We start from the raw sequence: 22,227 nt of genomic DNA on the forward strand, positions 1-22,227 counted from the left end.
CACTATCCTTTTCGTTATAACTTACACTTCATAGAATTATACTCACTGTAAAATTAATATTTATAGCTTAATTAGTGGACGAAAATCAGTGAGTTAAAAGAATAATATTAGGTAAGAAATGGCAATACCTTACGGCAACCTTAACTTTTACTAAATCTCTTCAAATATACAAGTCTTCAACGATAATAACACTTATTCGATTTCGAAAAATTAGTTTGATACTTTCAGTACAAATACTTCTCATCGATCATGTTAGTAGATTTATGTTAGAACGTGAAATATAACGTGAACATTCGAAGCGGGTGGGTCTATAACATGTACAACTTAAAGCACTGTTCATTTAAAGCTATAACTTTTTCCAATCTCTCTGGTAATATGGAGATTCTATTACAAAAAAAACCGGCCCTGATTGGCGGCCAAAAATGAATCAAGTAAATTTGATTTAATGTGAAACGTATTCCAGTAAGAGCGTGCGGTCTGGGATATAAGGCAGGTGAGACAAAACTTTCCATTCGCTATTTTCCAAAGAGTTTTTAATCGGTCTTGCAACATGAGGCTGAGCGTTGTCAAGATGGAAAATTATTACTCATATCTAGTTGCAAATTACGGGTGTTCTTCAACAATCGCTCGACTCAATATGGTGAATTGTTGTCGCCAGCGTTCCCCATTAATCGTCTCACCCGGTTTCAAAAGCTCATATTCATTACACATCACAACCCGATGTAAAAACAATTTCTTTTTGTAGCGTTCAGGCAGGATTTCTGACATGCAAAATCCTTCTTCTACGTTTCTTGGCTTCAATTCATATGACACCAAATTCCTTTGCTTTTGAATCTATCCAACTGCTTTGAAAGGGTTTGAAATGGCTGCTTCAGTAACTTCCAATGACTTTGCAAGCTCTTCTTGTCTTTGGCAACAATCTACACCGAGTAATGCTTTCAGTTGCTTATCTTCAATATTTTTGGGCTGCCGAGAACGTTCATCGTCTGCCAACCCAAAATCACCATTTTGCACTATAGCTCGGCTATATCAAGTTCATTATAAACTTCCACCAACATACGATGGTGGTTCTCTCATATTAAAGTAATGCGGAAGAGTCACCAGCCTTTCAAGCACAAAGTTCAACATATTTGAGTGAAAAAAAGTATTGTTGTTTACGCTTAAAATGAATGGCATACACTACACAGCAATAGTTGGAATCTAATCTAGAGAAAAGAGCTGAGAAAGCCTTGTATGAAAATATTCGGACTATCAAATTTCAATCTTAATTCAAAAGACAATTTATTCATATTTAAACTAGCCACTATTTAATATGCAATAGGCAGCTTCAAGCCTTATAAAACGCCGGGACCAGACGTTTTATTCCCGACTTAGTTACAGCAGTCCCTGAGCTACACAATAAACTGGTTAACAACCATGTTTAGAGGGGCACTAAAATTAAACTATATTCCATCGATATGGAGGGAAGTCAAGGTGATATATATACCAAAGACTGGCAAAAGCTCACACATTAATCCAAAGGATTTTAGACCAATTAGTCTTTCATCATTTCTTTTAAAAACGCTGGAGAGACTAATAGAAATACATATAAAGGACATACTAAACCCAAGAAAAATGGCAGTTTCGCAGCATGCGTACTCGAAGGGTAAATCCACAGAAACGGCACTAAGCTCAGTGGTAGCAGAGATTGAAAAGTCTCTGGAAATAAAAGAATACACCCTCGTAGCCTTTCTAGACATAGAAGGTGCCTTCAACAACATCCAGCCGAAGGCCATATTGAGCGCGCTTAAAGATCTGGGCATCTCTGAGCTGGAAGCTTCAACGATGCACAGATCTGTCCGAAGGAGTACACCCCAAGGAGGCGTGTTATCCCAACTTCTCTGGATCCTGACAATGAATAAAATGCTTGTGGGTCTAGAAAAGAAGGGGGTACATGTTGTGGCCTATGTTGATGATGTGGCAGTCTCGGTTAGGGGCAAGTTCCCGAACACCCTCGCTAGCCTTATGCAGACAATATTAAACGATATTAATCGATGGGCCGTATCATGCGGACTGAATTTAAATGCTAGCAAGACAGAACTAGTATTGTTTAAAAGAAACACCGTACTCCAGAAATTACGCCGCCATTTTTAAATGGCACCAGGCTAACGGTAGAAGATAAAGCAAGCTACTTAGAACAAATTTTGGACAGGAAGCTTTCTTGGAAACAAAACCAGATGCGGACTGACACCACGGGTGGCTCACTAACTGTACACAGCAATTGTAAGGCCGATCATGACCTACGATATAGTAATATGGTGGCCAATTACAGAAAAGAAATATGCGATCAGAAGCATAGAAAGTATACAAAGAGCAGCTAGTATTTGCATCAGTGGAGCTCTCAGAACTACGCCAAGCCAGGCACTCAACATAATTTTACACTTGCTGCCAACAGATCTGTATTGCAAGCAAATGGCAGCGAAGTCAGCTCTGAAACTGAGGGAATCCTCCCTACTAGTCGCCAGCAACAAGGGGCAGTCTATGATACTTAGAAAGGGCCAGAACAGGCACCACCCTACAACTAGATCCCGGTAAGCAGGCCACAAATATGTATATAGGAGTACTATCAGGCCACTGTCTAATAGGCAGACATGCAAGTAGACTTGGCACGCCATATAACGACTATTGTAGAAGCTGTCAGGAAGTAGAAGAAGAGGAGACCATTAAACATCTTCTATGCGATTGCGCAGCACTGTATAGGAAAAGAATCGCAACCATCGGTCGTGGGTTTCTTGACGACGTCTCGGAGGTTGCATAGATAAAACTTGTCTCGCTGATGAATTTCATCAGAAGTACGGGATGCTTCAGAGAGGAGCCAAAAGAGTAAGGGGATCACAGTCCCAATGGTATCACAATGGGCCTCCTAAAGGTCTAAGTGTGTCGAATGACAGCCACTTTACTTACTTACCTACCTAATATGCATTAATTGAAAACTCACTAATAGAATCGTTCATTCTTTGATATCTTGATAATATAATATCTCGATTTCCACAAATCTATGTGAAGTTTCTAAAATGATGATGTAGCCATTAAAGGTTCATAGAAGCACTCAGCTCTCAGTAGACAGTACAAAACTCCAAAGTTTTTGCTAATATGGAAAGCAAATCATAAAATACATCACCTGGAGCTTAGAGGTGATTTGAGACTTTCTCCTTCATTTACCCAATTCAGGCTCATATCATAAATAGAAACGATGTTCGCTAAAGCATCGAGCAAATAAGGAGTTATTAAAATAACTAGATCGCTTGCGAGACCGCTGTCAAAAAGTTAGGATTTAAAAGCTTGCCTCTATAACTAAATATTTTCTAATTTTAAAGACTGGTTGTATTCCCCATATGTATCTCGGAAAAATTCTTCCTAAAGTATTCATTAAATATTTTATATCGAATTTCAAGTAGTCTTTCTATATTAATCTCTGTTCAAACATACTAATTGTAATAACATATTCTATGGAACGAAAAATTTTGAGAAAAATCTCGGATATTTAAAAGGTGCTTGTAATTACCTGAATAGAATAAGTAGAAATGTATTGTTTTAATACATAGTATACCTTAGTTCCAAAAGCTTTAATAGCCTATTAAAAGTTTCTTAATTTGTATTGTAGTTATATGTGGCCGTGTGTGCTAAATTATTAAATCAAATCGCTAAAAAACCCCTAAATAAGTTGTAACATAAATCAAGACATTGTAAATAATTCAAGCACTTTTAAATCAAAAAGCTTTTTCGCTTTCTTTTATTTTCCAACTTACCGCTCCTTACTATAAATTTGGTTCATTGCTAAAATTTTGAAAACTTTTTACACTAAAGTAGCATAAATTAATTGAAATTTTGTAAAAGCTTTTTGTATATGTAATATTTTTAAACTTATTTTAACAATTTGTAATTTTTTTTTTAGACTTTAATTATGTTTTATTACTAAACGTTTTGTTGAATTGCTTAACATGCTATAAGAATCATGTAAATTAAAGCTTTCTGCATGCGCTTTCTTTATAGCTATAAAAAAAAATATATTTAACTAAATTTTATATAATAATAAATAATAACTAAAATATATTTATTAAAATTATTATAATAAAAAAATCATATTTAAAATAAGATTCTCTTGAGTGATAAGTGGTGATGTTGGTAAGAATATTTATGACAATGAAAAGAAATGATAATTTTTCTACATATAACCTTATCAAAAAGTGTTATAATATATAGAGCATATGTCTATAAATAAAATAATAGAATTTTAAATCTCTACCAGAATTTGGCTTGTTTATCAGCTTATTTACAAAAAAAGTATTTATAATAGTTTTCTCCGATTCGCCACTCGCCAACCTGCTTTTTTTCAAAAATTGTATATCTAGTTTAGTTCAATGAAGAATTTATGTGAATACCTCATTACAGTTCTATAGAAAGTCACTTATAGCATTATATGTTACCAATCTATTTGATTCGTACCAGCTGTTTGTTCGAGACGCCACTCTCAAAAGATAACTAATTAAATTACTTTAACTTAACGAGAGATACTTCTTTTGAGAAAAAGAGAAAGATATAAATACAGAAAGCTGCTTTTTTTCTCTGTCATTACACCAATTTCTCTTAGATTTATGCCAGTAGTTTTTTTGAATCATCAATTTTCCAATGTGATTTTCAGTAATAGTCCTCTAATAAAACTATTTTAATTTGAAGGAGAGTACATCTCTCCTGAATTCTCAATATCGATTGGGGTCACTGCTTTTGAGAAAAAAAAGAGTAGTATTCAGAATTGCTATTCAATCTTTAGCTCATGATACTAATTTATATGATTTATACTAGTTGTTTATTCTGTTCGCCGCTCTCCAAAGATAATTCTAAGCAATGACTGCCTAATGAAAATATTTTAATTTGACGAAAGGTATTTTCCCACACTCTAAATATCGATGTGGAATTAGAGCTACAATTAACAAAAAATACAGACATTGTGATATTGATAACATTAAGAAATATGTTCTAAGTGTTGATTTGTGGAAAAATGTGTTAAGAGTTTAAGTTATGACATTTTGTGTTTTAGCTACCATGCTTTACCTTTAATGGAGAATTATCTTGGAATTATTATAAGAAAGTTTCTTGCAGTCAGTCTATATAGAAAATAAATTTGATTTTACAAATTCTTACTTACATACATATATTAGTTTAGATTTCAGGAATGAAAATCTTACAGTTCTCAATTTTCATACGAAATTTATTTTTTCGATATAGAAAGGCAAGTTATATGAACTTCAAAAACTGCCCTTAGCTTAACCCTTTAGGTACAATATTTCATCATCTCTACTCACTCTTCATTGGAAACAATTCAGTGGCAACAAAATTTCACTATTGCGGCGCGCTGGATATTTGAGAGCAATAAAAAATTAAAAAAAATTATATTTATGAGCCATTTTAAAATCTATAAAATATTCCCATGAGACATCATTTTGCTTATTGTTGTTTATTTTACTATTTTTTACACGAATTTTACAACTCCTCCGCATACTGAAACTCTAAAGCTATTTCACTTCAACCAGAGGTGATAAAAAAATTATGTCGCAACACGATGCTCATACTTGTATAAGTAAGTGGAACAAAATGAAAAGAAAAACTTATGCAACGCTACAGGCTACTGTGTTGCACGGGAAATTTTGCGAGAATTTGTCACTAGCGACTAACTACACATCTAACTAGGCAAACGAATGAACATTACTATTAATATGTACCCAGTAGAAAAAAATTGCGAACATCTCTATGTTACAAGTATATTGTATGTAGGTTTATTAAGGTTGTTTAACGAGTGCAGCGGAACAGTATTTCTTTTCAAACGTTACTAGGTATTAAATGATTTTTAATAGGTATATAACAAATTTGAAGCCAGTCCGAAACTAGTCCCGAGAACTATAGTTACTATACTATAGTTTTGCTAAAAAGCAATCAATTATTATTTATAGTATTTTTCAGCCAAAAAATTGGAATAATATTATAAAATATTATTAAATAAAACAAAATTTATAAACTTCACAAATAAATAAATATTTTTCAAAAATTTACTGAATACACAAAAATTTTTCAATTGTATAAAAAAATTTTGTTTCAAAAATTTTACAATTTTTTTATTCATATTTTAATGGTTTTAGATTTTCAATTAAATGCGCTCGTTATAAATGTAATATGAATGCCAAACTGAGCAAAATCAACGTGTACTGCCTAGTCTCTAGCTAGCCCGAATATATATATAGCTGATTTGTAACAATTAATTTTCAATGTAAAAGTCAGCTGGATTCATACTGAGGTGTACTAGTTGCGATATAGTCCAAAATTTACCAAACTGAATAAAAAATTATAATAATTTAATATTAGTTTAGTAATTTTGTATACTAATAAATTTAAATAAATATTTGCCTCCTAAACTAAACCACTTCCCGTCTGGACCAAATGGTACTAGTCAACCACAAGTCATCAAATAACTAGTATAACTGTCATGTATAGTATTCCATACATTTATAGACCCACACACCACATATAACATTATTACCGCAGTTGCCGCACACTGCACTGCGCCGTCGTCACTATTTGTGCCATTCCGTCAGCATCCTTCCGTGTCAGCATCCGCAGCGGCATCCTGCATTGCGTATGCGAAGCGCTCGCTTTTTTCCTACTTTTTCTACAACAATGTTGCATTAAAGTATACTTGTTGGAATGCGAGAAGTTGTAGGACATTTTGATAAACAAAAAACTCACACACGCGCCCACCCACACTAACACATTAGAGTCTACAGTTGCAGTGGGCGAAAGCGGCGCCAGCGCGCTTCCCCTGCGAGCACTTTCTGATGCATCATAACAGCAAAAGTTGCAAGTGCAATATATGCCAAAAAAACTATACATATGTACAGGTTTGTATGTGTGTGCTACATAAAAACCGTTATAGGCAAAAAACAGCACGTAATAGTAACATTTGCTGGCGACATTTGCATCCGCAGTGAAAGTAATTAAATTATTTATTTAAATTGATATTAAAATTGGTGGGTTAACGGTACCAACAATGGCAACAAGATAAAATGTGAGCACAATAGCGGCAAAAAAGTGCATCAAGGACGACAATAAAATTGGTTAACAATGCAACTTCGGTGGGCAGCGCAAAAAAAAATCCTGAAATACATATTTATTTGTATATTTTTCTGTTTTATTTATATTTTCATTTAATTACTTTTTGTTTCTTACCTTTTTTTGCATATTTTACATATTCGTAAGTATTTTATTGCACACTTTTGTAATGCAAAATGTATAACTGTCAGTTGTGTCATTTCCTCATGGTTTTCAATTCATATTTAGTTAACACATTTTTCGCAGAAATTTACATACGTACATAAAAATTTACAGTGCACCATAAATTCATTATACAAATTTATGTGTGCGCGTTTGGCAATGGATTTCAGTGGACTGAGATTAGATCAGATTTAAAGAGGGATAAAAAAAAGTCCGCCATTTTACACCAATGTGATAGTAATCAAACTATAAATAGTGGAAAGCTATATTAACTTTGTATTAAAAAGACTTCTTGGAGAATTTTTTAATTTCTTGACACAGTATTGTTTGAGTACGCTTCAAAGATGGACACCAGCAAATAGAAAATATGCCAAGTTTTACCGTTATTTCTCGAACAATTTTTATGAACATAATACTACTTGATAGTACCTGTTTTCAGTTTCATATATACCGTTCGGGGAATATTAATGTCAAAAGTAAATATCGATAAAATAATGGAAATTATCGAGCCTGACCGTCATGTAAGCACTGTTTCAAGGAAGGTGCCACGCTTACTTCCTTTAGAACCATTTAGATAATGCTGGATACAAACATCTGAGGACAAAAAGCTCGAATTTCCATCTGCGATAATCTACTGAATGATAACAATATTGATTCAATTCCATGAATTGATGGTTACTGGAGATGAAAGGTAGATCACTTAGGACAACGTCAAACGAAAACAGTCGAGTCGAGTAGTCGAATCGCGGTGAACCGGTTTTTACGCAGCAAACCCTAAAATTAGTAAAAAAAAATAAAAGATTTATGTTTATCAGGTCTTATATGATGCACTAGTTGGTGCTTCAAATTTTCTTTCCTATCTGAATTGATTGTCACTAAATGAGTCCAAATAGAGAAAATCTTATAAATTTTAGCAAATCAGAAGGTTTAACAGTTTAATATAAGAGTAATAATCGCCGTTCGATATTGTGTCGCAACGAACACTCCATTCAACCTTCATCACGTAGGCAGCAAAGATCTTATAGACTCAAAAACTGTCGCCAGTAGAAGACCTAAGCTCTCACTAGTAAATAATATGAATGACTCGTTTATTCACTGTAATTAAAATAGAACAAAAAGAATTAGATGTAAAAAATGTACCGAAAAATCAAAAAACACCAGTAATGTTTTTTTGGCGGATTGCATTTTCAAAGCTTCTTCGTCTTCTGGTTTAAGTTATCTTCGTTCACACAAACATAAATATGGTGTATACTTTTACCCATCCTCAAATACCAGTAGAAAATAAATTGTTATAGAAGCAACAGGTGCGAATAGATTTAAATTTCTTCGCAATCCAAAGGTATATTTGTGGTTTCCATAGCTTATAGATCTACCATATTATATATATATTTCTTTATAGCTAGTCTAGCACTTTTTCTACGAAATTATATTTAAAATCACTGATCGTAAAAAGGTCCCAACTTTTTCTGGACATTTCTAGACAAACTGGTGACAAATTTTTGCAAAAATATAGCATACAAGACCCTCCGGCTAAAAGCAGCTTTTAAGCAGTATAATAAAGTATATTTTGACTCACGAAGTTAAAACACTATAATGTTGCATTTATATATTGTTTTTATGTGTCAACCTACTAACTCAAAAGAATATATTAAATTCGACACAAAAATATATCAAATTGATTAATCCACTAAGTGCGCAACACTTTTTTGACTCACTGTACTTTATTAAGTATTTAAGGCAATATTTATTTTACTTATTCCGCCTTAATGGTTGTTATTATAACAGAGCCGAATGTTATTGTTGCCGTTTTTCGACCGCAGCGCTGCAATTTTTTCGCGCTGTCAGATCTTTGCGCTGTGGTTGCGGTTTATAACACGAAATATATTGAAATAAATATATATATTTTTTCGTTTTGTGATTTCCACGGGCTTTTTCAATGCCAGCACACAACTAGCGCAGCGTTTAACCTTCAACTGATTTTCAGTGATGCCAGCAAACGCTTGACCATTTGATATTTCCATATGACAGGCAGCTGACAGACACATCATTTGATTGTTTATTATTATTATTATTATCACTATTATTTTATGTATGCATAGCTAGTTGTTTATGTGCGCTGCTGTGTTTTGCTGTTTATTGGGTTTTTTATAAACTACCTGTCGGTAGTGACAGCGGCTTGATTTTGTGTAATTATTTGGAAATTTAAATTTGATGTAAGCTTTTGACAGGCAAACAACAGTTATCATGAGTAAGCAGAAGGAAATTTAATTATGATTTATAAAAATAATTTTTTTTTTATAATTAAACTGTTAAACAAATAATGATTAATAAAAAAATCTAAATTTATTAGTTTGAGGTATTGCGACATGATAAGTGAGGTTTATTAGTATTGTCATAGAGCGCTGATATAAGTAGATTAATAAATAAAAGTTATTCTATGAAAATAATTTATTACACTTTGTATATATTATTCATTCAATTCTAACGCCATGGCGTATGAGCGACCTTAAGCAGTGTGTGAAAGAAATAACATGTCACCTACACGCCATGTCGCTACATATGAAGGTTGTATGCGTTGCGTGCGCTAAGATATGTGTTAGATATAAAATATATATTGATACTTTTAAACGTTCAGCAGTTGATTTAATTATATTTTTAAGAACATAAATGCAGTAATCAACAGTTCTCTCTAAATTTTTCTCAATAGAATAATAGTTGTAAGACTCATATACTTGTTGGTCATAATTTAATTTTTTTTGCTTTTGCCAAGGGCAAACTGCGAAGTTCACATACATATAATATATAAAGTTAGACTTTTTTCAGAATATTCACATGCAAAGGTGTTAATTTAATCTAGCTTATGATGGCGTTATCAAAGTTTAATCAGTTGTTTTAGGTTAGCTATGATTTATCAAACACGTCCTGATAAAGTGGACCCTTGTCCGAAATTTTTCTCAATAACACAAAAGTAGGTTAACATACAACTAGTTTAAGGAAACTTTCTCAAATCATAAAACCTAAAATTTTTTAAATTTGATTAAAAGTCCCAAAATAAGTTGGGTCAAGAACTCAAGTCTCTTGTACGGCCATACCTCTTTAGCTTTTTCGCTCGACAGTTTAGTTTCACTACTCTGTTTCGCACTTTTTATTAGTCCAATCTCACGACGTATACTCATCATTTCAGGTCCGAAACTGTCGCATCCAGCACCTTTTGACTTGTAGCTTAGTCTAATTTCAAAGAGGCAATGAGATTTTAACTTCTCTATCTCGAATTTTTTGTAAGCTTTTCAACGAACACAAATTTTCATATGAAGGACTATGGACTTGCTACTCACATTTTAAATCTTGTTTTTATAACTTTCTAGAAAATATCTATAATGCAGTCTAAGGTGAAATAGATCACAATAAATTAGGGGATTCACAGTACCTTCTTCATTGCAGTCGAAGGTACTATATTTAAACACCTTGTAATGTTTTTTTTAAATTTTATTAGGGCTTTCTGATTCCTTTTTTCAACATAAAGCTTACACACCTTGTTTCTGCTCCTAAATACTGAGATTGTCGCTGATTATCCCTTTGTAAATAAGCATAACTTATCTGAACAAAACTGAGCCAATTTTAGTTGTTCGGTTTCACTCAATTATTGAGCTTGTTGTTCCATTTTTTTTTTTTATTGGTAAAAATCGCCAGACAAACTATTCGTGCCGCAAACAAACAGCTCAACTCATTGATTTGAACGGAGCTGCCATCATCTAAAACTGAACTCCGAACTCTACTCTTAGATCTAGAGATGCATCTTTAGCTGATAAAACGTGATTTTCCTCAAATCCATAGAGTCCCAAGCATTACATAAGACTAGTAGGTCAACTATATATAATGCATATGCGAATCTACATAAATAAACTATATATCAAAGTCAACGATTATTAAAGCCATAGACGTGAAAGTTTTCGAAGTAAGCAGCATGTATTTCATAAATAAGTGCATTAAACTACAATTTCTAACACAAGGAAGGCTTTCTTCTTGAGGACATTGACTTCATCATCCCACATATTGAATTTCAAAAATCCGTTGCAATCATTTCGCCGTGTCTTTGAACTTTAAGTCATTAAACTTTAAGCAATTAAAAAATATCTGTTAAATTTAGATTTTCATTTCATTTCATTAATTTTTTTTATTCTCTGACAGAGCAATTTCACAAACACCTAACTTATTTATACTCTTAAAAATTCATACTTAAATTCTGCGTTAGGCAAAAAGGTGAAACCCGATTTCTGCCGAGTCGACCTTAGCTGACGAAAACCTTTCAGCGTCATATAGGCTTATAAAGAAATATTAAAAGAGAACTCGCTTATACTTATATGAGTATGTACTTACCTCTGTTAGATATATACGATATATGCTACACATGTACATAGTGGGTCCCATTTTTTGTGTCTCATAACCCGCTTGGCGAATGCATTGAGTAGCATAATCCGATAACTACACACGCACACTGACTTACAGCCGTCATACCTTTAACGCCCATGGGCTTCCATGTGGACACATGGAAATCAGTTTTGCATATTTTAAAGATTTCGTTTTTGCATTTTAATGTCTTTTTATAAGCTCGTTTTTTTCTCAACAGTGTTAACTTAAAATATAATATTTGTATGAATATCCTCGTATATTGAATACTATAATAAATTATTCTTTTGCAAATACCAAAAATTTCAAAAATTATACAAGTATGAGTCACAAATTCCTTTAAGGGTAAATCCTTTTAAAATTCGATTTGGTGAAGACAGCAAACCTTTATGTGCCTCTAATAACTCGTTTCTTATTCAACAGCAGCTAGGCACTGAAAGGTAGGCTATACTTTTGAAAGCAAAAAGCTGAGATATATGTAATAACATTACTGAAGATTAAGTTGACATATTTACAAAAAGTGGGCAAGTCCACAAAGTCACACTTGTTCTTTTTTCTCAGACTTTTACCCATTCAGTTGTTAAGAAAGTGGCAAACGTGTTCAAATTAATTGTTAAATTTAAGAAAAAATCAATATCAAACTAATCTACCCACAATCAGTGCCAACTTTCAACATACTAATAATTTCCAAAAATAGGTTTATTAAGGTGGCAACTCTGCTAAGTAAAAGTGTTGTTTTTAAAAAATCTTGATCAAACATTGCATCTATTTCAAGCTACTATTCATTTTCAACTAACTGTTACTTTTGAAACAAACCAAACAGGTGGCCACTCTGCAAATAAGTAATGCTGCCTTTAATAACGCTTGTTCACACATTGATTATATTTTAAGTTACTGTTCAATCCTGGCTACGCTACAAATAAATAATAGCAGTATTATTAAAGTTTTTTTCAAACATAGTTTTAATTACTATATATGGAAATTAAATATATCATTAAATTTTACCTAAAATTTTTTTTAATTACATACATGTGGCAACCCTTTTTTATTACATTTCTCTCATATACTTACAAAAATTTCATGTTTTCAATTATACAATCTACCCGTATTCTTCTCAGTAAAAATCTCAATAACCACACTACTTCATTATCTGCCGCCTCTAAGTAGGCTACATTGAAACATCACTTGTTATGTTAACCCACTTTCTCAGCGAAGTTAGCCACGTGCAATTATCATCGGCAAGAGCTTAAGCAATAAGTCAAAATATAAATATTGGAAAAAAGTAACGGGTTTAATGTCACTGCTTTCACTTTGTTTCAACATATTTCACACTCATTAAAATTAATATACCTTTGCTTTCAGACACAAACTGCCACACGAAATGTGTTATTGACCTCGCAGGCAGCAAGCGTAATTGCCAGTTCAAATATCCGCTCATTGAAGTATGCTTCGCAGCAGTTTCTTTTTATTTTATTAAACCACTTTTACGATATAAATATTATTTTGTGCTCTTTTCGTGTATATGGCGCCATTGGTTACATTATTGGCAATCACTGTTAGTAAATTCGGCGAGAGAATGGAGTTCTTTACATCGTAGTCGAAAAATTAAAACAATAACTGTTTATGAATGAAGAAAGACCTAACTATATTTAAAAGAAGACAGGTTGTAAGTACAATAGAATCCTAGTTAGTATTACTAAATCTTCTTTTACTGATTCCATTCAAGAATTTCAGAGAAAATAGCTAAATTATACCTTTAGGCGCAAAATTATTTTGTCCTTAAAAATCATTAAAAGTTGAAAGCCAGAAATACTTAATACAATCCTTAAGCAAATAAATTATTAAAAAAAGTTGCCAACAGCTTTATTTACTTGCCACCCGAGCAACAGTGTGACCATCTTCGTTTCAATCATTTACTGTTTATTACCAAGATTTTGGCATTGCGGCTTTCGCAAATGAACCACAAAAATATTTTGCCACAAGGCAAAACTTTCTCTCGACTGCCTACAAACTCCTTTTATACTTGTACGCTTCCTGCCTGAATGAAGGCATAACTTTGCAAAAGCGCCTTAAAATATGCTATCCATACCCCCAGTCATTATTATGACTTTTTTGTCGCTGCTAACAACCATAAAAGATACATACATATACATTTCCTAAACGCAAAACATTTCCGTTACTTTTTTCATATATTTTACAACAACAAGGCAAATCCTTTTTGCCAGCTATCTGGCAGTTTGCCGCTTTGACGCCTCAAGTATTAAATATTCTGTGATTCTGTTTCTTTTTCAACTCGTTACATCCTTTCCTTTGCCTATGCTTTGAAGCATAGTGTACAATATTTTTTTTTACTTTTTGTTTGTATTCTTTCATTTTGTCACTCCTTATTCAAACAACTTGTTTACAAACCAAGAAACATGACCGCAAATCACAAGCGCACAGACATAGGCATGTAGAAATTCGAGAACGTAAAATATGTACAAAGTGGTGAAATCCTAAAACTATGCTACAAAATGTAATATGGTAGAGAAAAAATAAAGTAAAATTCGAATTGAGTTGTGAGATTTGAAGCAAGTAATGGATTGGAACACAGATAATTTAACTCAAATATGAAGAGAAATAGACAAATTTTTTTTTACGTTAAAGGAGTGGCATCGACTATCATATCTGGTTTTGTCTTTTTTCATTTTTTTTTTTTTTCGAAGTTGTAGTAAAATGTATTAGAAATTAAGAATATTTAATAGTGAAATGCATATTTTGGAAATACCGATAATTCAGGTTTTGAAAATGTCAGTCTCGAAAGTGAACTATAATAAAAATTATTGTAGTCAAATGGAGTTCGAAATGAAAATATTTGAAAGCGAAATTTTCAGTCCCGAAACAGGTTTAAAAAGATTCATGCTTCTTTTTTTACAGAACTGACAACAAAGTGAATAGAAATCATTGTTGAAAATGTTGTAATGTTGAATATATGTCACTCAATATATAAAAATGGAAAATCACGAATTACGGTAAATTAAGCCAGGCTTTAAACGATTACTCTTTATTTTTATCATTATTATTTTTTTTTTGGCAAAAATATAATAAAACCTATAAAACATTTTTTCCTAAATATATATTTTCCAAATCCCGGAATTTGGTTTTGAAACACTCAGTCCCAAAACCAGGTTATAATAACACTTGAAGTTATGAGAAAATAAATTTTAGAGTTAGAATTTATATAAAAATATGTATATGGAGAGTCCCGAAAGCTCGGAATATGAAAAGGCTAATCCTGAAATTTCACTTTTTTGTTTTTTGAAATTTGATGAAGAAGATCAGTACAACGCTACTACTTAATTGTTGATGTTGTATTTGTTGCAGTAGTACTTGTGTAGCTTCATTATCTACATAAAATATTTCCAGAAATAAGATTCGCCGCTGAAGAAGATGTAACGATAATAACTAAATTTAGAAAAAAAACTCAACGATTTTTAGACATTTTTCCAGTATGCAAAATAATTTTCTCTCATATACCGAACATAAAGTCAAACACATGTCTTTATCCTGACAGCTGCTTTGAAAGCTATGCTACTAAGAATTTATAGACCCCAAAAAAACACCATTTGCAATCAAATTCGATTGCGAATACCGTCGATGTGGCTGTAATCGAATAACACCAATCATTAACGTTTAATAACGAACAGAAAGGAACTATATTCGCGATCGTTAAAAGGGTAATTAGCATCACCACTTCTCCATTGAAATAAATTTAGCTTCTTTAAGCACTTGAAGTGAAATTACGCTTGTCCACTAAGTTTTATATGTTTTTAGGCCTTCGAAATTAAAAAGCAATCTAAATAAATTGCGTAGCTCGTCTCCCAAAAGTATGACATTTTTTGAACTATTAATATATTTTTAATAAAGCATGAAAAAATTATTTGAATATGCAAAAATAATAAATAATAAAATAATTAATATCTGTATAAATAAGATTTATAGTAACCAGAAACTTAATTTGTAATTTTGGTATTTTAATTTGTTTAAAAAAAGAAAAAACAATTAGTTAATATTTATTTCTTTTTCTTAAAAGTTATTATTGAAAATTTTAATACTGTATGTATACTAATGCAATAACAATGTTCCCATTGTTCAATTTATATATATGATTTTGCACACATCTAGCTTTTCAGGCAGAATTTTTCATAATGAAAATATCAAAACTAAAATCCAACTATTAGAAATAGTCTACCTATTTATAAATAATTGTATTGGATTAAGATTTTGAGTTAGTTTAAGAATATTTCAAATATATTGAAGATTATTTTTTAATTACTACAAAATATCAAGACTCTCAAGCCTGCGTTTTAAGAGAGTAATCAGCTGACTCGTTTCTACCAGACAAATCCAATTTTTGTGGTTATCTCACTTTACGAACGGTAGAAGCGGTGGTCATTTACATTACGCTCTCAAACGATAAGTCGTGTCAGCTGATGGTCTACGGTTTTACGTTGGTCACTAATTGAAGCATTATTGATACTTATGTTAGCAAGCCAACTTTATATAATAATAATTCGTAAGTGGTATGTTAATTGAGATTTCTCAGCATAAGTGTCAATCCTAATTCTGTTTTAGTTCGAAATGTATCTTGATTATAACTTCCTGCCGAACAATGCCTTAAGAGAGATTTCAGAGTTTGACATTTATAAATATAATAAAATGTTTAGTTCGTTTAATACTTTTACGAAATAATTAAAAAATCATAATTAGTTTCGAAATATTTTTCTTCTTCGTTATTATTATCATACTTTCCTAGTTTTTTGTAGTTTTTAGAAAAAATTATAGTCAAATTATATTTGAATAATATACTATGTCAAAATTAAAAAAATTCACTGTTTCATACACACATTTAAATATTGAGTAATAAAAATAAAAAAAGATTAATTAATTTTTTGTATCATTTTGAAATTTTATTTTATTTATTTATTTTGTTGTCCTTTTTCTAAGACGGCTTGATTGTAATTTTGCATGTAGCACTCATTATATATTATAATGTAAACCATATACTAATCTCTTCAAAAAATATTCTTTTACATTTTGTACATACATACAAATATATATATTTATATTTATACTATTTTTTATGCAACGAGTATTTAATTATTAAAAAAAAAACTTTTCTGCTGCTCTTCACACATTTATTTGTGATTATAACCCAGTAAAATTGTCTCCAATGCATACATTTCTTTTTTATAGTACTCATTTTATTACGCCATATTTTCTTTAAAAAGTTTAATGAACTACATATTGCTTCATAAAATATACAAAAATACGCATATAAGCTGCATTTCGATTGCTTTTGTACAAATTTTTTTGCATTCTCCTAAGTTTCATGCTGCTTATAAACCATAAAGAAAAAACTCTTTGTACAGATTTCAGTCGCTTTTTTCATAAATTTTCATAAGCCAAAATGTCGCAAATTCATTTTTTATCTAATTGTAGTTAACATCATATTTACATAGTATATAAACAGGTATACGAGTATGCCTAATATTTATTATATTATATATTATAAATATTTAGTTTGCCAAAAAAGACTTATAATATTTATATATTAATATTTATCAGTATCGTATATTAGGAAATATCATAATTTTATCTTATTTTGTAAATATACTATAAGATTTCTTGCAGTATTTCCGCGATAGTGGTTGAAGTTAGGTTAAACACACAGTGAAGCCCTAGCAGTGAAGTAGTAACCAGAAACTATTGTGACAGTGAAATAGATTCACAGAGTTCCACGCAATTTCAAATCTTCAAATAAAGGAAACTCCTATCTTAGAAAGTGTTTTGCTCTTGAATTCACTATAGTTTTGGTCAAATATTAATGTCATACACTAATTAGTAAATCATGAAGTGTTTTTTAAAAGGTAGTTCATTTTTCATTGGTGTAATAAATTTCAAAATTACTGAGCTTTTATGTGGACCGCAGGATCAACTAAAGGAGTATGAAGATACACTATTCTTAGAAAGTTTTTATGCAGAAGAAGTAAAATCCATACCATAATTTAAACTTACTTCAACAATAATCCAAAGCCATCAAGGGATTTGAAGTGCAATGAGATGGTCTAATATCTGAGCTCTCAATCACTATGCATATTAGGATAAGAACAAAATCCTAAGAAAACCTTTTCTTTTTTCTTAAAAACCATCAGACGAATCCTTTTCGCTTCGCTTAGGATCTCACTAAATCTAATAAGTTTCAATATCTGTTGATATTCGCAAATTTCACAAAGTTTTTCTGAGTTTCTTTTTCGAAATACCAGCTTTTTTAACTGCCAATATTTATTTTGTCGAATGTGGAATACGTCTTTGTTAACATATCATATCAGAGTTTCTAAGAGAAGAGAGACATTTATCCATAGAAAAAAAATTTTTTTACTGTTTTATCTCAAACTTGAGCTTTTAGCCGAGCTTTTTGTGAAGATGTTCAACTATTTGACGAAAAACCCGTGGGTAGTAATTTTGCGGGAATCGATATATAATATATCTTACAGGTGCTCAAGATATTTAACAAACATTAGAGTAAAATTACGAGTCTGGAATTGTCCAAATATATTTTATATCACTAACATATAAGAGCTTTCATAAAGCATTCATTAAACTTATTTTTATTGCGCAATATTTTGTGATAATAAAAAGCTTTATTGCAAGAAATCGTATAGCTTTAAGTATGTATTGTAGTAGCACATAAAAATGTATCGCATATGGCGTACACTTTATGATAATTTGAATTAAACGAAAAAAACAAACCATCATAAGTTTTTTATTTACCAATGCTATCTTTATCTACTCTACTCAATACTCAACTTCTCCATGCTTAACCAACTAACACAAATGCAATTATCATAAAAATAACAACAACAAATAGGAGTGGAATGACTATAATTTACGATGGAATGAATCGGAATATGGAGGCGTGAAGGATTTGCGGATAACACCAAATAAGCTGTGGAAACCGGATGTGCTGATGTACAACAGGTAAGTTGCTGGGGGAACAATAGGAATAGAAAATATAAATAGTTAGGAAGAGCGAAAAAAGAAAAATATGAAAATAAATAAAATAAAATAAAAAAACAATAGCATCAATATAAAACAAGAAAAAGCTAAAAAACAACTCACTAAAAAAGTAGTTTACTCTTGAAGTAATAAGAAAAGAATCGAGTTTGAGTAAAAAAGATAGGAGATAACAAAAGTTTAGGTGCAAATGCATTAAACTTACGCCAAAAATGATTTTTTTTTTACACGAATAAAGCTTACTAATATTACGCTAGCACACTTTTAGGGGGATTTATTTGAATACTACACATCATTCATAAAACGTATGCTTAGATATTAAGCGAAAAGAAGCTTGCATATAAATATTTGTTATTTATGTTGACTATTTTTATAAATAACATAATCAAAAGCTCTTTTATTCGGAGTATAATATAGGAAAATATTAAGCAAAAAAACTGTTTTTGCCAACAAAGGTAAGCTTACATTTTGTATATGTGCTCAGCGCTTTTTAACTGTATTTATATAAAAAATTTAACAATTTACTTGTAAGAAACTGTTTTGCATTTCCAACTGCATCAGAATTGGAAGTAATAATACCATTATTGCGTTTTTGATTTCAGAGCTTTCCGCTTTCCCATTATGATTACTTATAATTTCTTCGTTTAGTTGGTTACGCTGTTAATACATAATGCACTTATATAAAACTTCATTTAATGCAGAATATTTTTACTTATAGAACGCATACCTTAAAGTTTTTCTAGTTTTGTTGTATATACAATTTACTTGCATACCACTTTGCACTCCTTGTTGGAATATACATTGAGTGTAAGAAAAATTTGCACTTAAAATGCATTTTTTTTTCGTTTTGCAAGTAGCTTTTGAAATAGTTGTTTGCGTTCTGTAAAAAACTGTTATTAATTCTCTGTTTATGTTCTAAGTTCAGTTGTGTTGATTTTCGAAGTTGCTTGAGTTTTGTTATTTAAAAATTTTGTGAATGAGTTTCAATATTAATTGAAAGTTTCAAAGGCGCCAATATTGTGTGAAAGCTCCAGAAGACTTTCAACGCTTCGGTATGCATATTTCAAGGCAGGTATTAAAAATAAAGAAGCCGTAGGGCTTTTATAACAAGAAAATTCGAAACAACGGCATATTCACCAAAATATGTGAAAGCTCTAGCCAAATGCAAGAGATGTAATATGTCGGCAGTATAATAGTTATTTTTTGATAGAATGTCAGTCCCACGTTTCAGTTTCTAATCTTAACAACAAAATTCAGGAAAAGCTGAAACTTTTGTGGAGCTAAAGTTTAGGTAAATCTTTCGATTCAAAAATCTGTAGGAAAATCTTAGTTAATATTTAATATATATAATTGCACTATGAAGCTTAAAGAGCTTTCATAGCATAAGAATATCTACCTATATTTGAAAATGCAAAATTTTAAAGCTTTAGGGTCCACTTAAGCTAAAGAACTTTTATGGCTACCAGAAATCTAAAATCTTCATTCGAAGTGTCCATCTACATATATTTTAAGGTGGAAAATATTAAAGCTTCATAATTTATCTAAAGGACTTTCACAATATATGTAAAGTTACTAAATAAGAGTAAATATTCGAAAGCTTCATTCAGAACTATCCATCTATATATATTCGAAAACGAAAATATGAAAGCTTCGCAATTCACGCATGTAAGTTCAAAGAGTTTCCATAATACTTCTTCACTTGGAAATGAAATAATATAAATTAATATTCGTAATTGAAAAAGCGCAAAAGCTTCACAATCCACCGCTTTGAAATATGCCTCTCTAAGCGCATGATCAAACGAAAGCAAACAAATGATATTTTTCATTTATCATATCCACTCGCTATTTCTACAATTCCGCAGAATTCTAATAAGAAATGCAGTAATTAAAATAAAAAGCAGTACCAAGTTAAATAAGGATATAAATTGTATTTAGTTTTATTTTTCATTATCTTTTATAATTCCATTTAGGCAATATTAAGTAAATTTATTTTTATTCATGATGTTTTTGATAAAGAATCACTAATTTGGCATTATCTATAAAAAACATTTTAATTAATTTATTTTTTTATTTAATTTATTTTGGCTACTGATGTATTGAAACCGAATTTGCAAAGGCTTTACATTTTTTAATTTATGCACTAAAAGAGGCTATACTTGATTAAGGATGTATATACATACGACTATATATAATATATCTACTCACATAGGTGAAATAGGTATAGGTGTCATACTCGTTCTGGAAATCCGTGTGATTTTTAAAAATCTTAGAGTTACTAGTCCGTGCTACTAAAACGTCATAATCAGATGTTATAGTTGATACCAGAACTTACCACTCCCATTATATTCTTAGCAGGATGTTCCTCTCACTTTTGTATAGATTACAAAAGTTCATCGTTAACTCAAATTTCTAACCAACAATTATTACTTACCTAACAATTTTCATTCGTAGAGCTTTGAGAGAGCTTTGTAATAACAGCTTTTAAGCTAAACTTAAGGTTTTTATTGAAAAAGCTACAATATCTTTTTGGAATCCATTATTACATTCGAGATCAGCTGTTCGTGATGAGCTCATTTCGGATTTTCTACCAAGCAACTAAAACTTAATTCTGTGTTTTAAGAATTCTTTCACAGAAATTAGAACAGCTGTCACTTATTCCAGGATAGGTCGATATCTAACCTCATTCGTTTTTAATAACTCCCATCTATCTATATATCGATTTATCTGTATATACACAAATTAGTCGCTCAGTTTTTGAGATATCGATCTGAAATTTTGCACACATCCTTTTTTCATCAAAAAGCTACTATTTATAGGAACCACCGATATCGGACAACTATAGCATACATGCATATAGCTGTCATACAAACTGAATGACCAAAATCAAGATAAAGATCTTTTTATACCCTTTTATGCTGTTAGAAGCCACTTTAAATCGTGCTTCACTTAAGTTATTACAAATTGGCACCATAACTGTAATACTTATATTGATTACTAAGTGGGAGATAATTGTCTAACAGTTTTTTAAGCATTTTTTCAAGTGCTTTAGCTTAATATTCATACAATAGAGCCATAATATTAAAAGCTACAAAGAGTCACACAAAAATCAAGTATAGCCTACTTTTCAGCGCGCAGCAATTTTCACCATATTTTTTATTTACGAACATACTTTGATTTTATTCTTATATTTCATATTAGCTGTGAATATTATCATTTTTTCTTATATTTCATGGTTTTTACAACTATTACTATGCATTTTACAATTACAATTTTTTAAATGTGTCTTTGTTGTTTTTCACATACATAAATATAACTCAGTGTGTTTTGCGTATATTTCTTTGTTATTAAAAATGAAAGATAATTAAATATTTTCACCAATAAATATAAACACACACACACAATTGCTGTTTAAATGCTTCCACAAAACTAACGACAAAATAAAAGCATTAAACTACTAACAAC

General features: G+C 31.0%; 1 protein-coding gene across 1 annotated transcript in view; it reads left to right on the plus strand.

Moving 5' to 3' along the window:
* nAChRalpha6 (nicotinic acetylcholine receptor alpha6) overlaps nt 1–22,227 on the plus strand; it is a 488,939-nt gene that overhangs the window by 366,518 nt on the left and 100,194 nt on the right. The window contains exon 4 of the mRNA XM_070106803.1: nt 18,620–18,729. Within this exon, the coding sequence (XP_069962904.1) occupies nt 18,620–18,729 (110 nt within the window). The remainder of the gene's footprint in view (nt 1–18,619; nt 18,730–22,227) is intronic.

The sequence above is a fragment of the Bactrocera oleae genome, chromosome 3 (genome assembly GCF_042242935.1).
Source record: "Bactrocera oleae isolate idBacOlea1 chromosome 3, idBacOlea1, whole genome shotgun sequence".
Classification (NCBI taxonomy): Eukaryota; Metazoa; Arthropoda; class Insecta; order Diptera; family Tephritidae; genus Bactrocera; species Bactrocera oleae.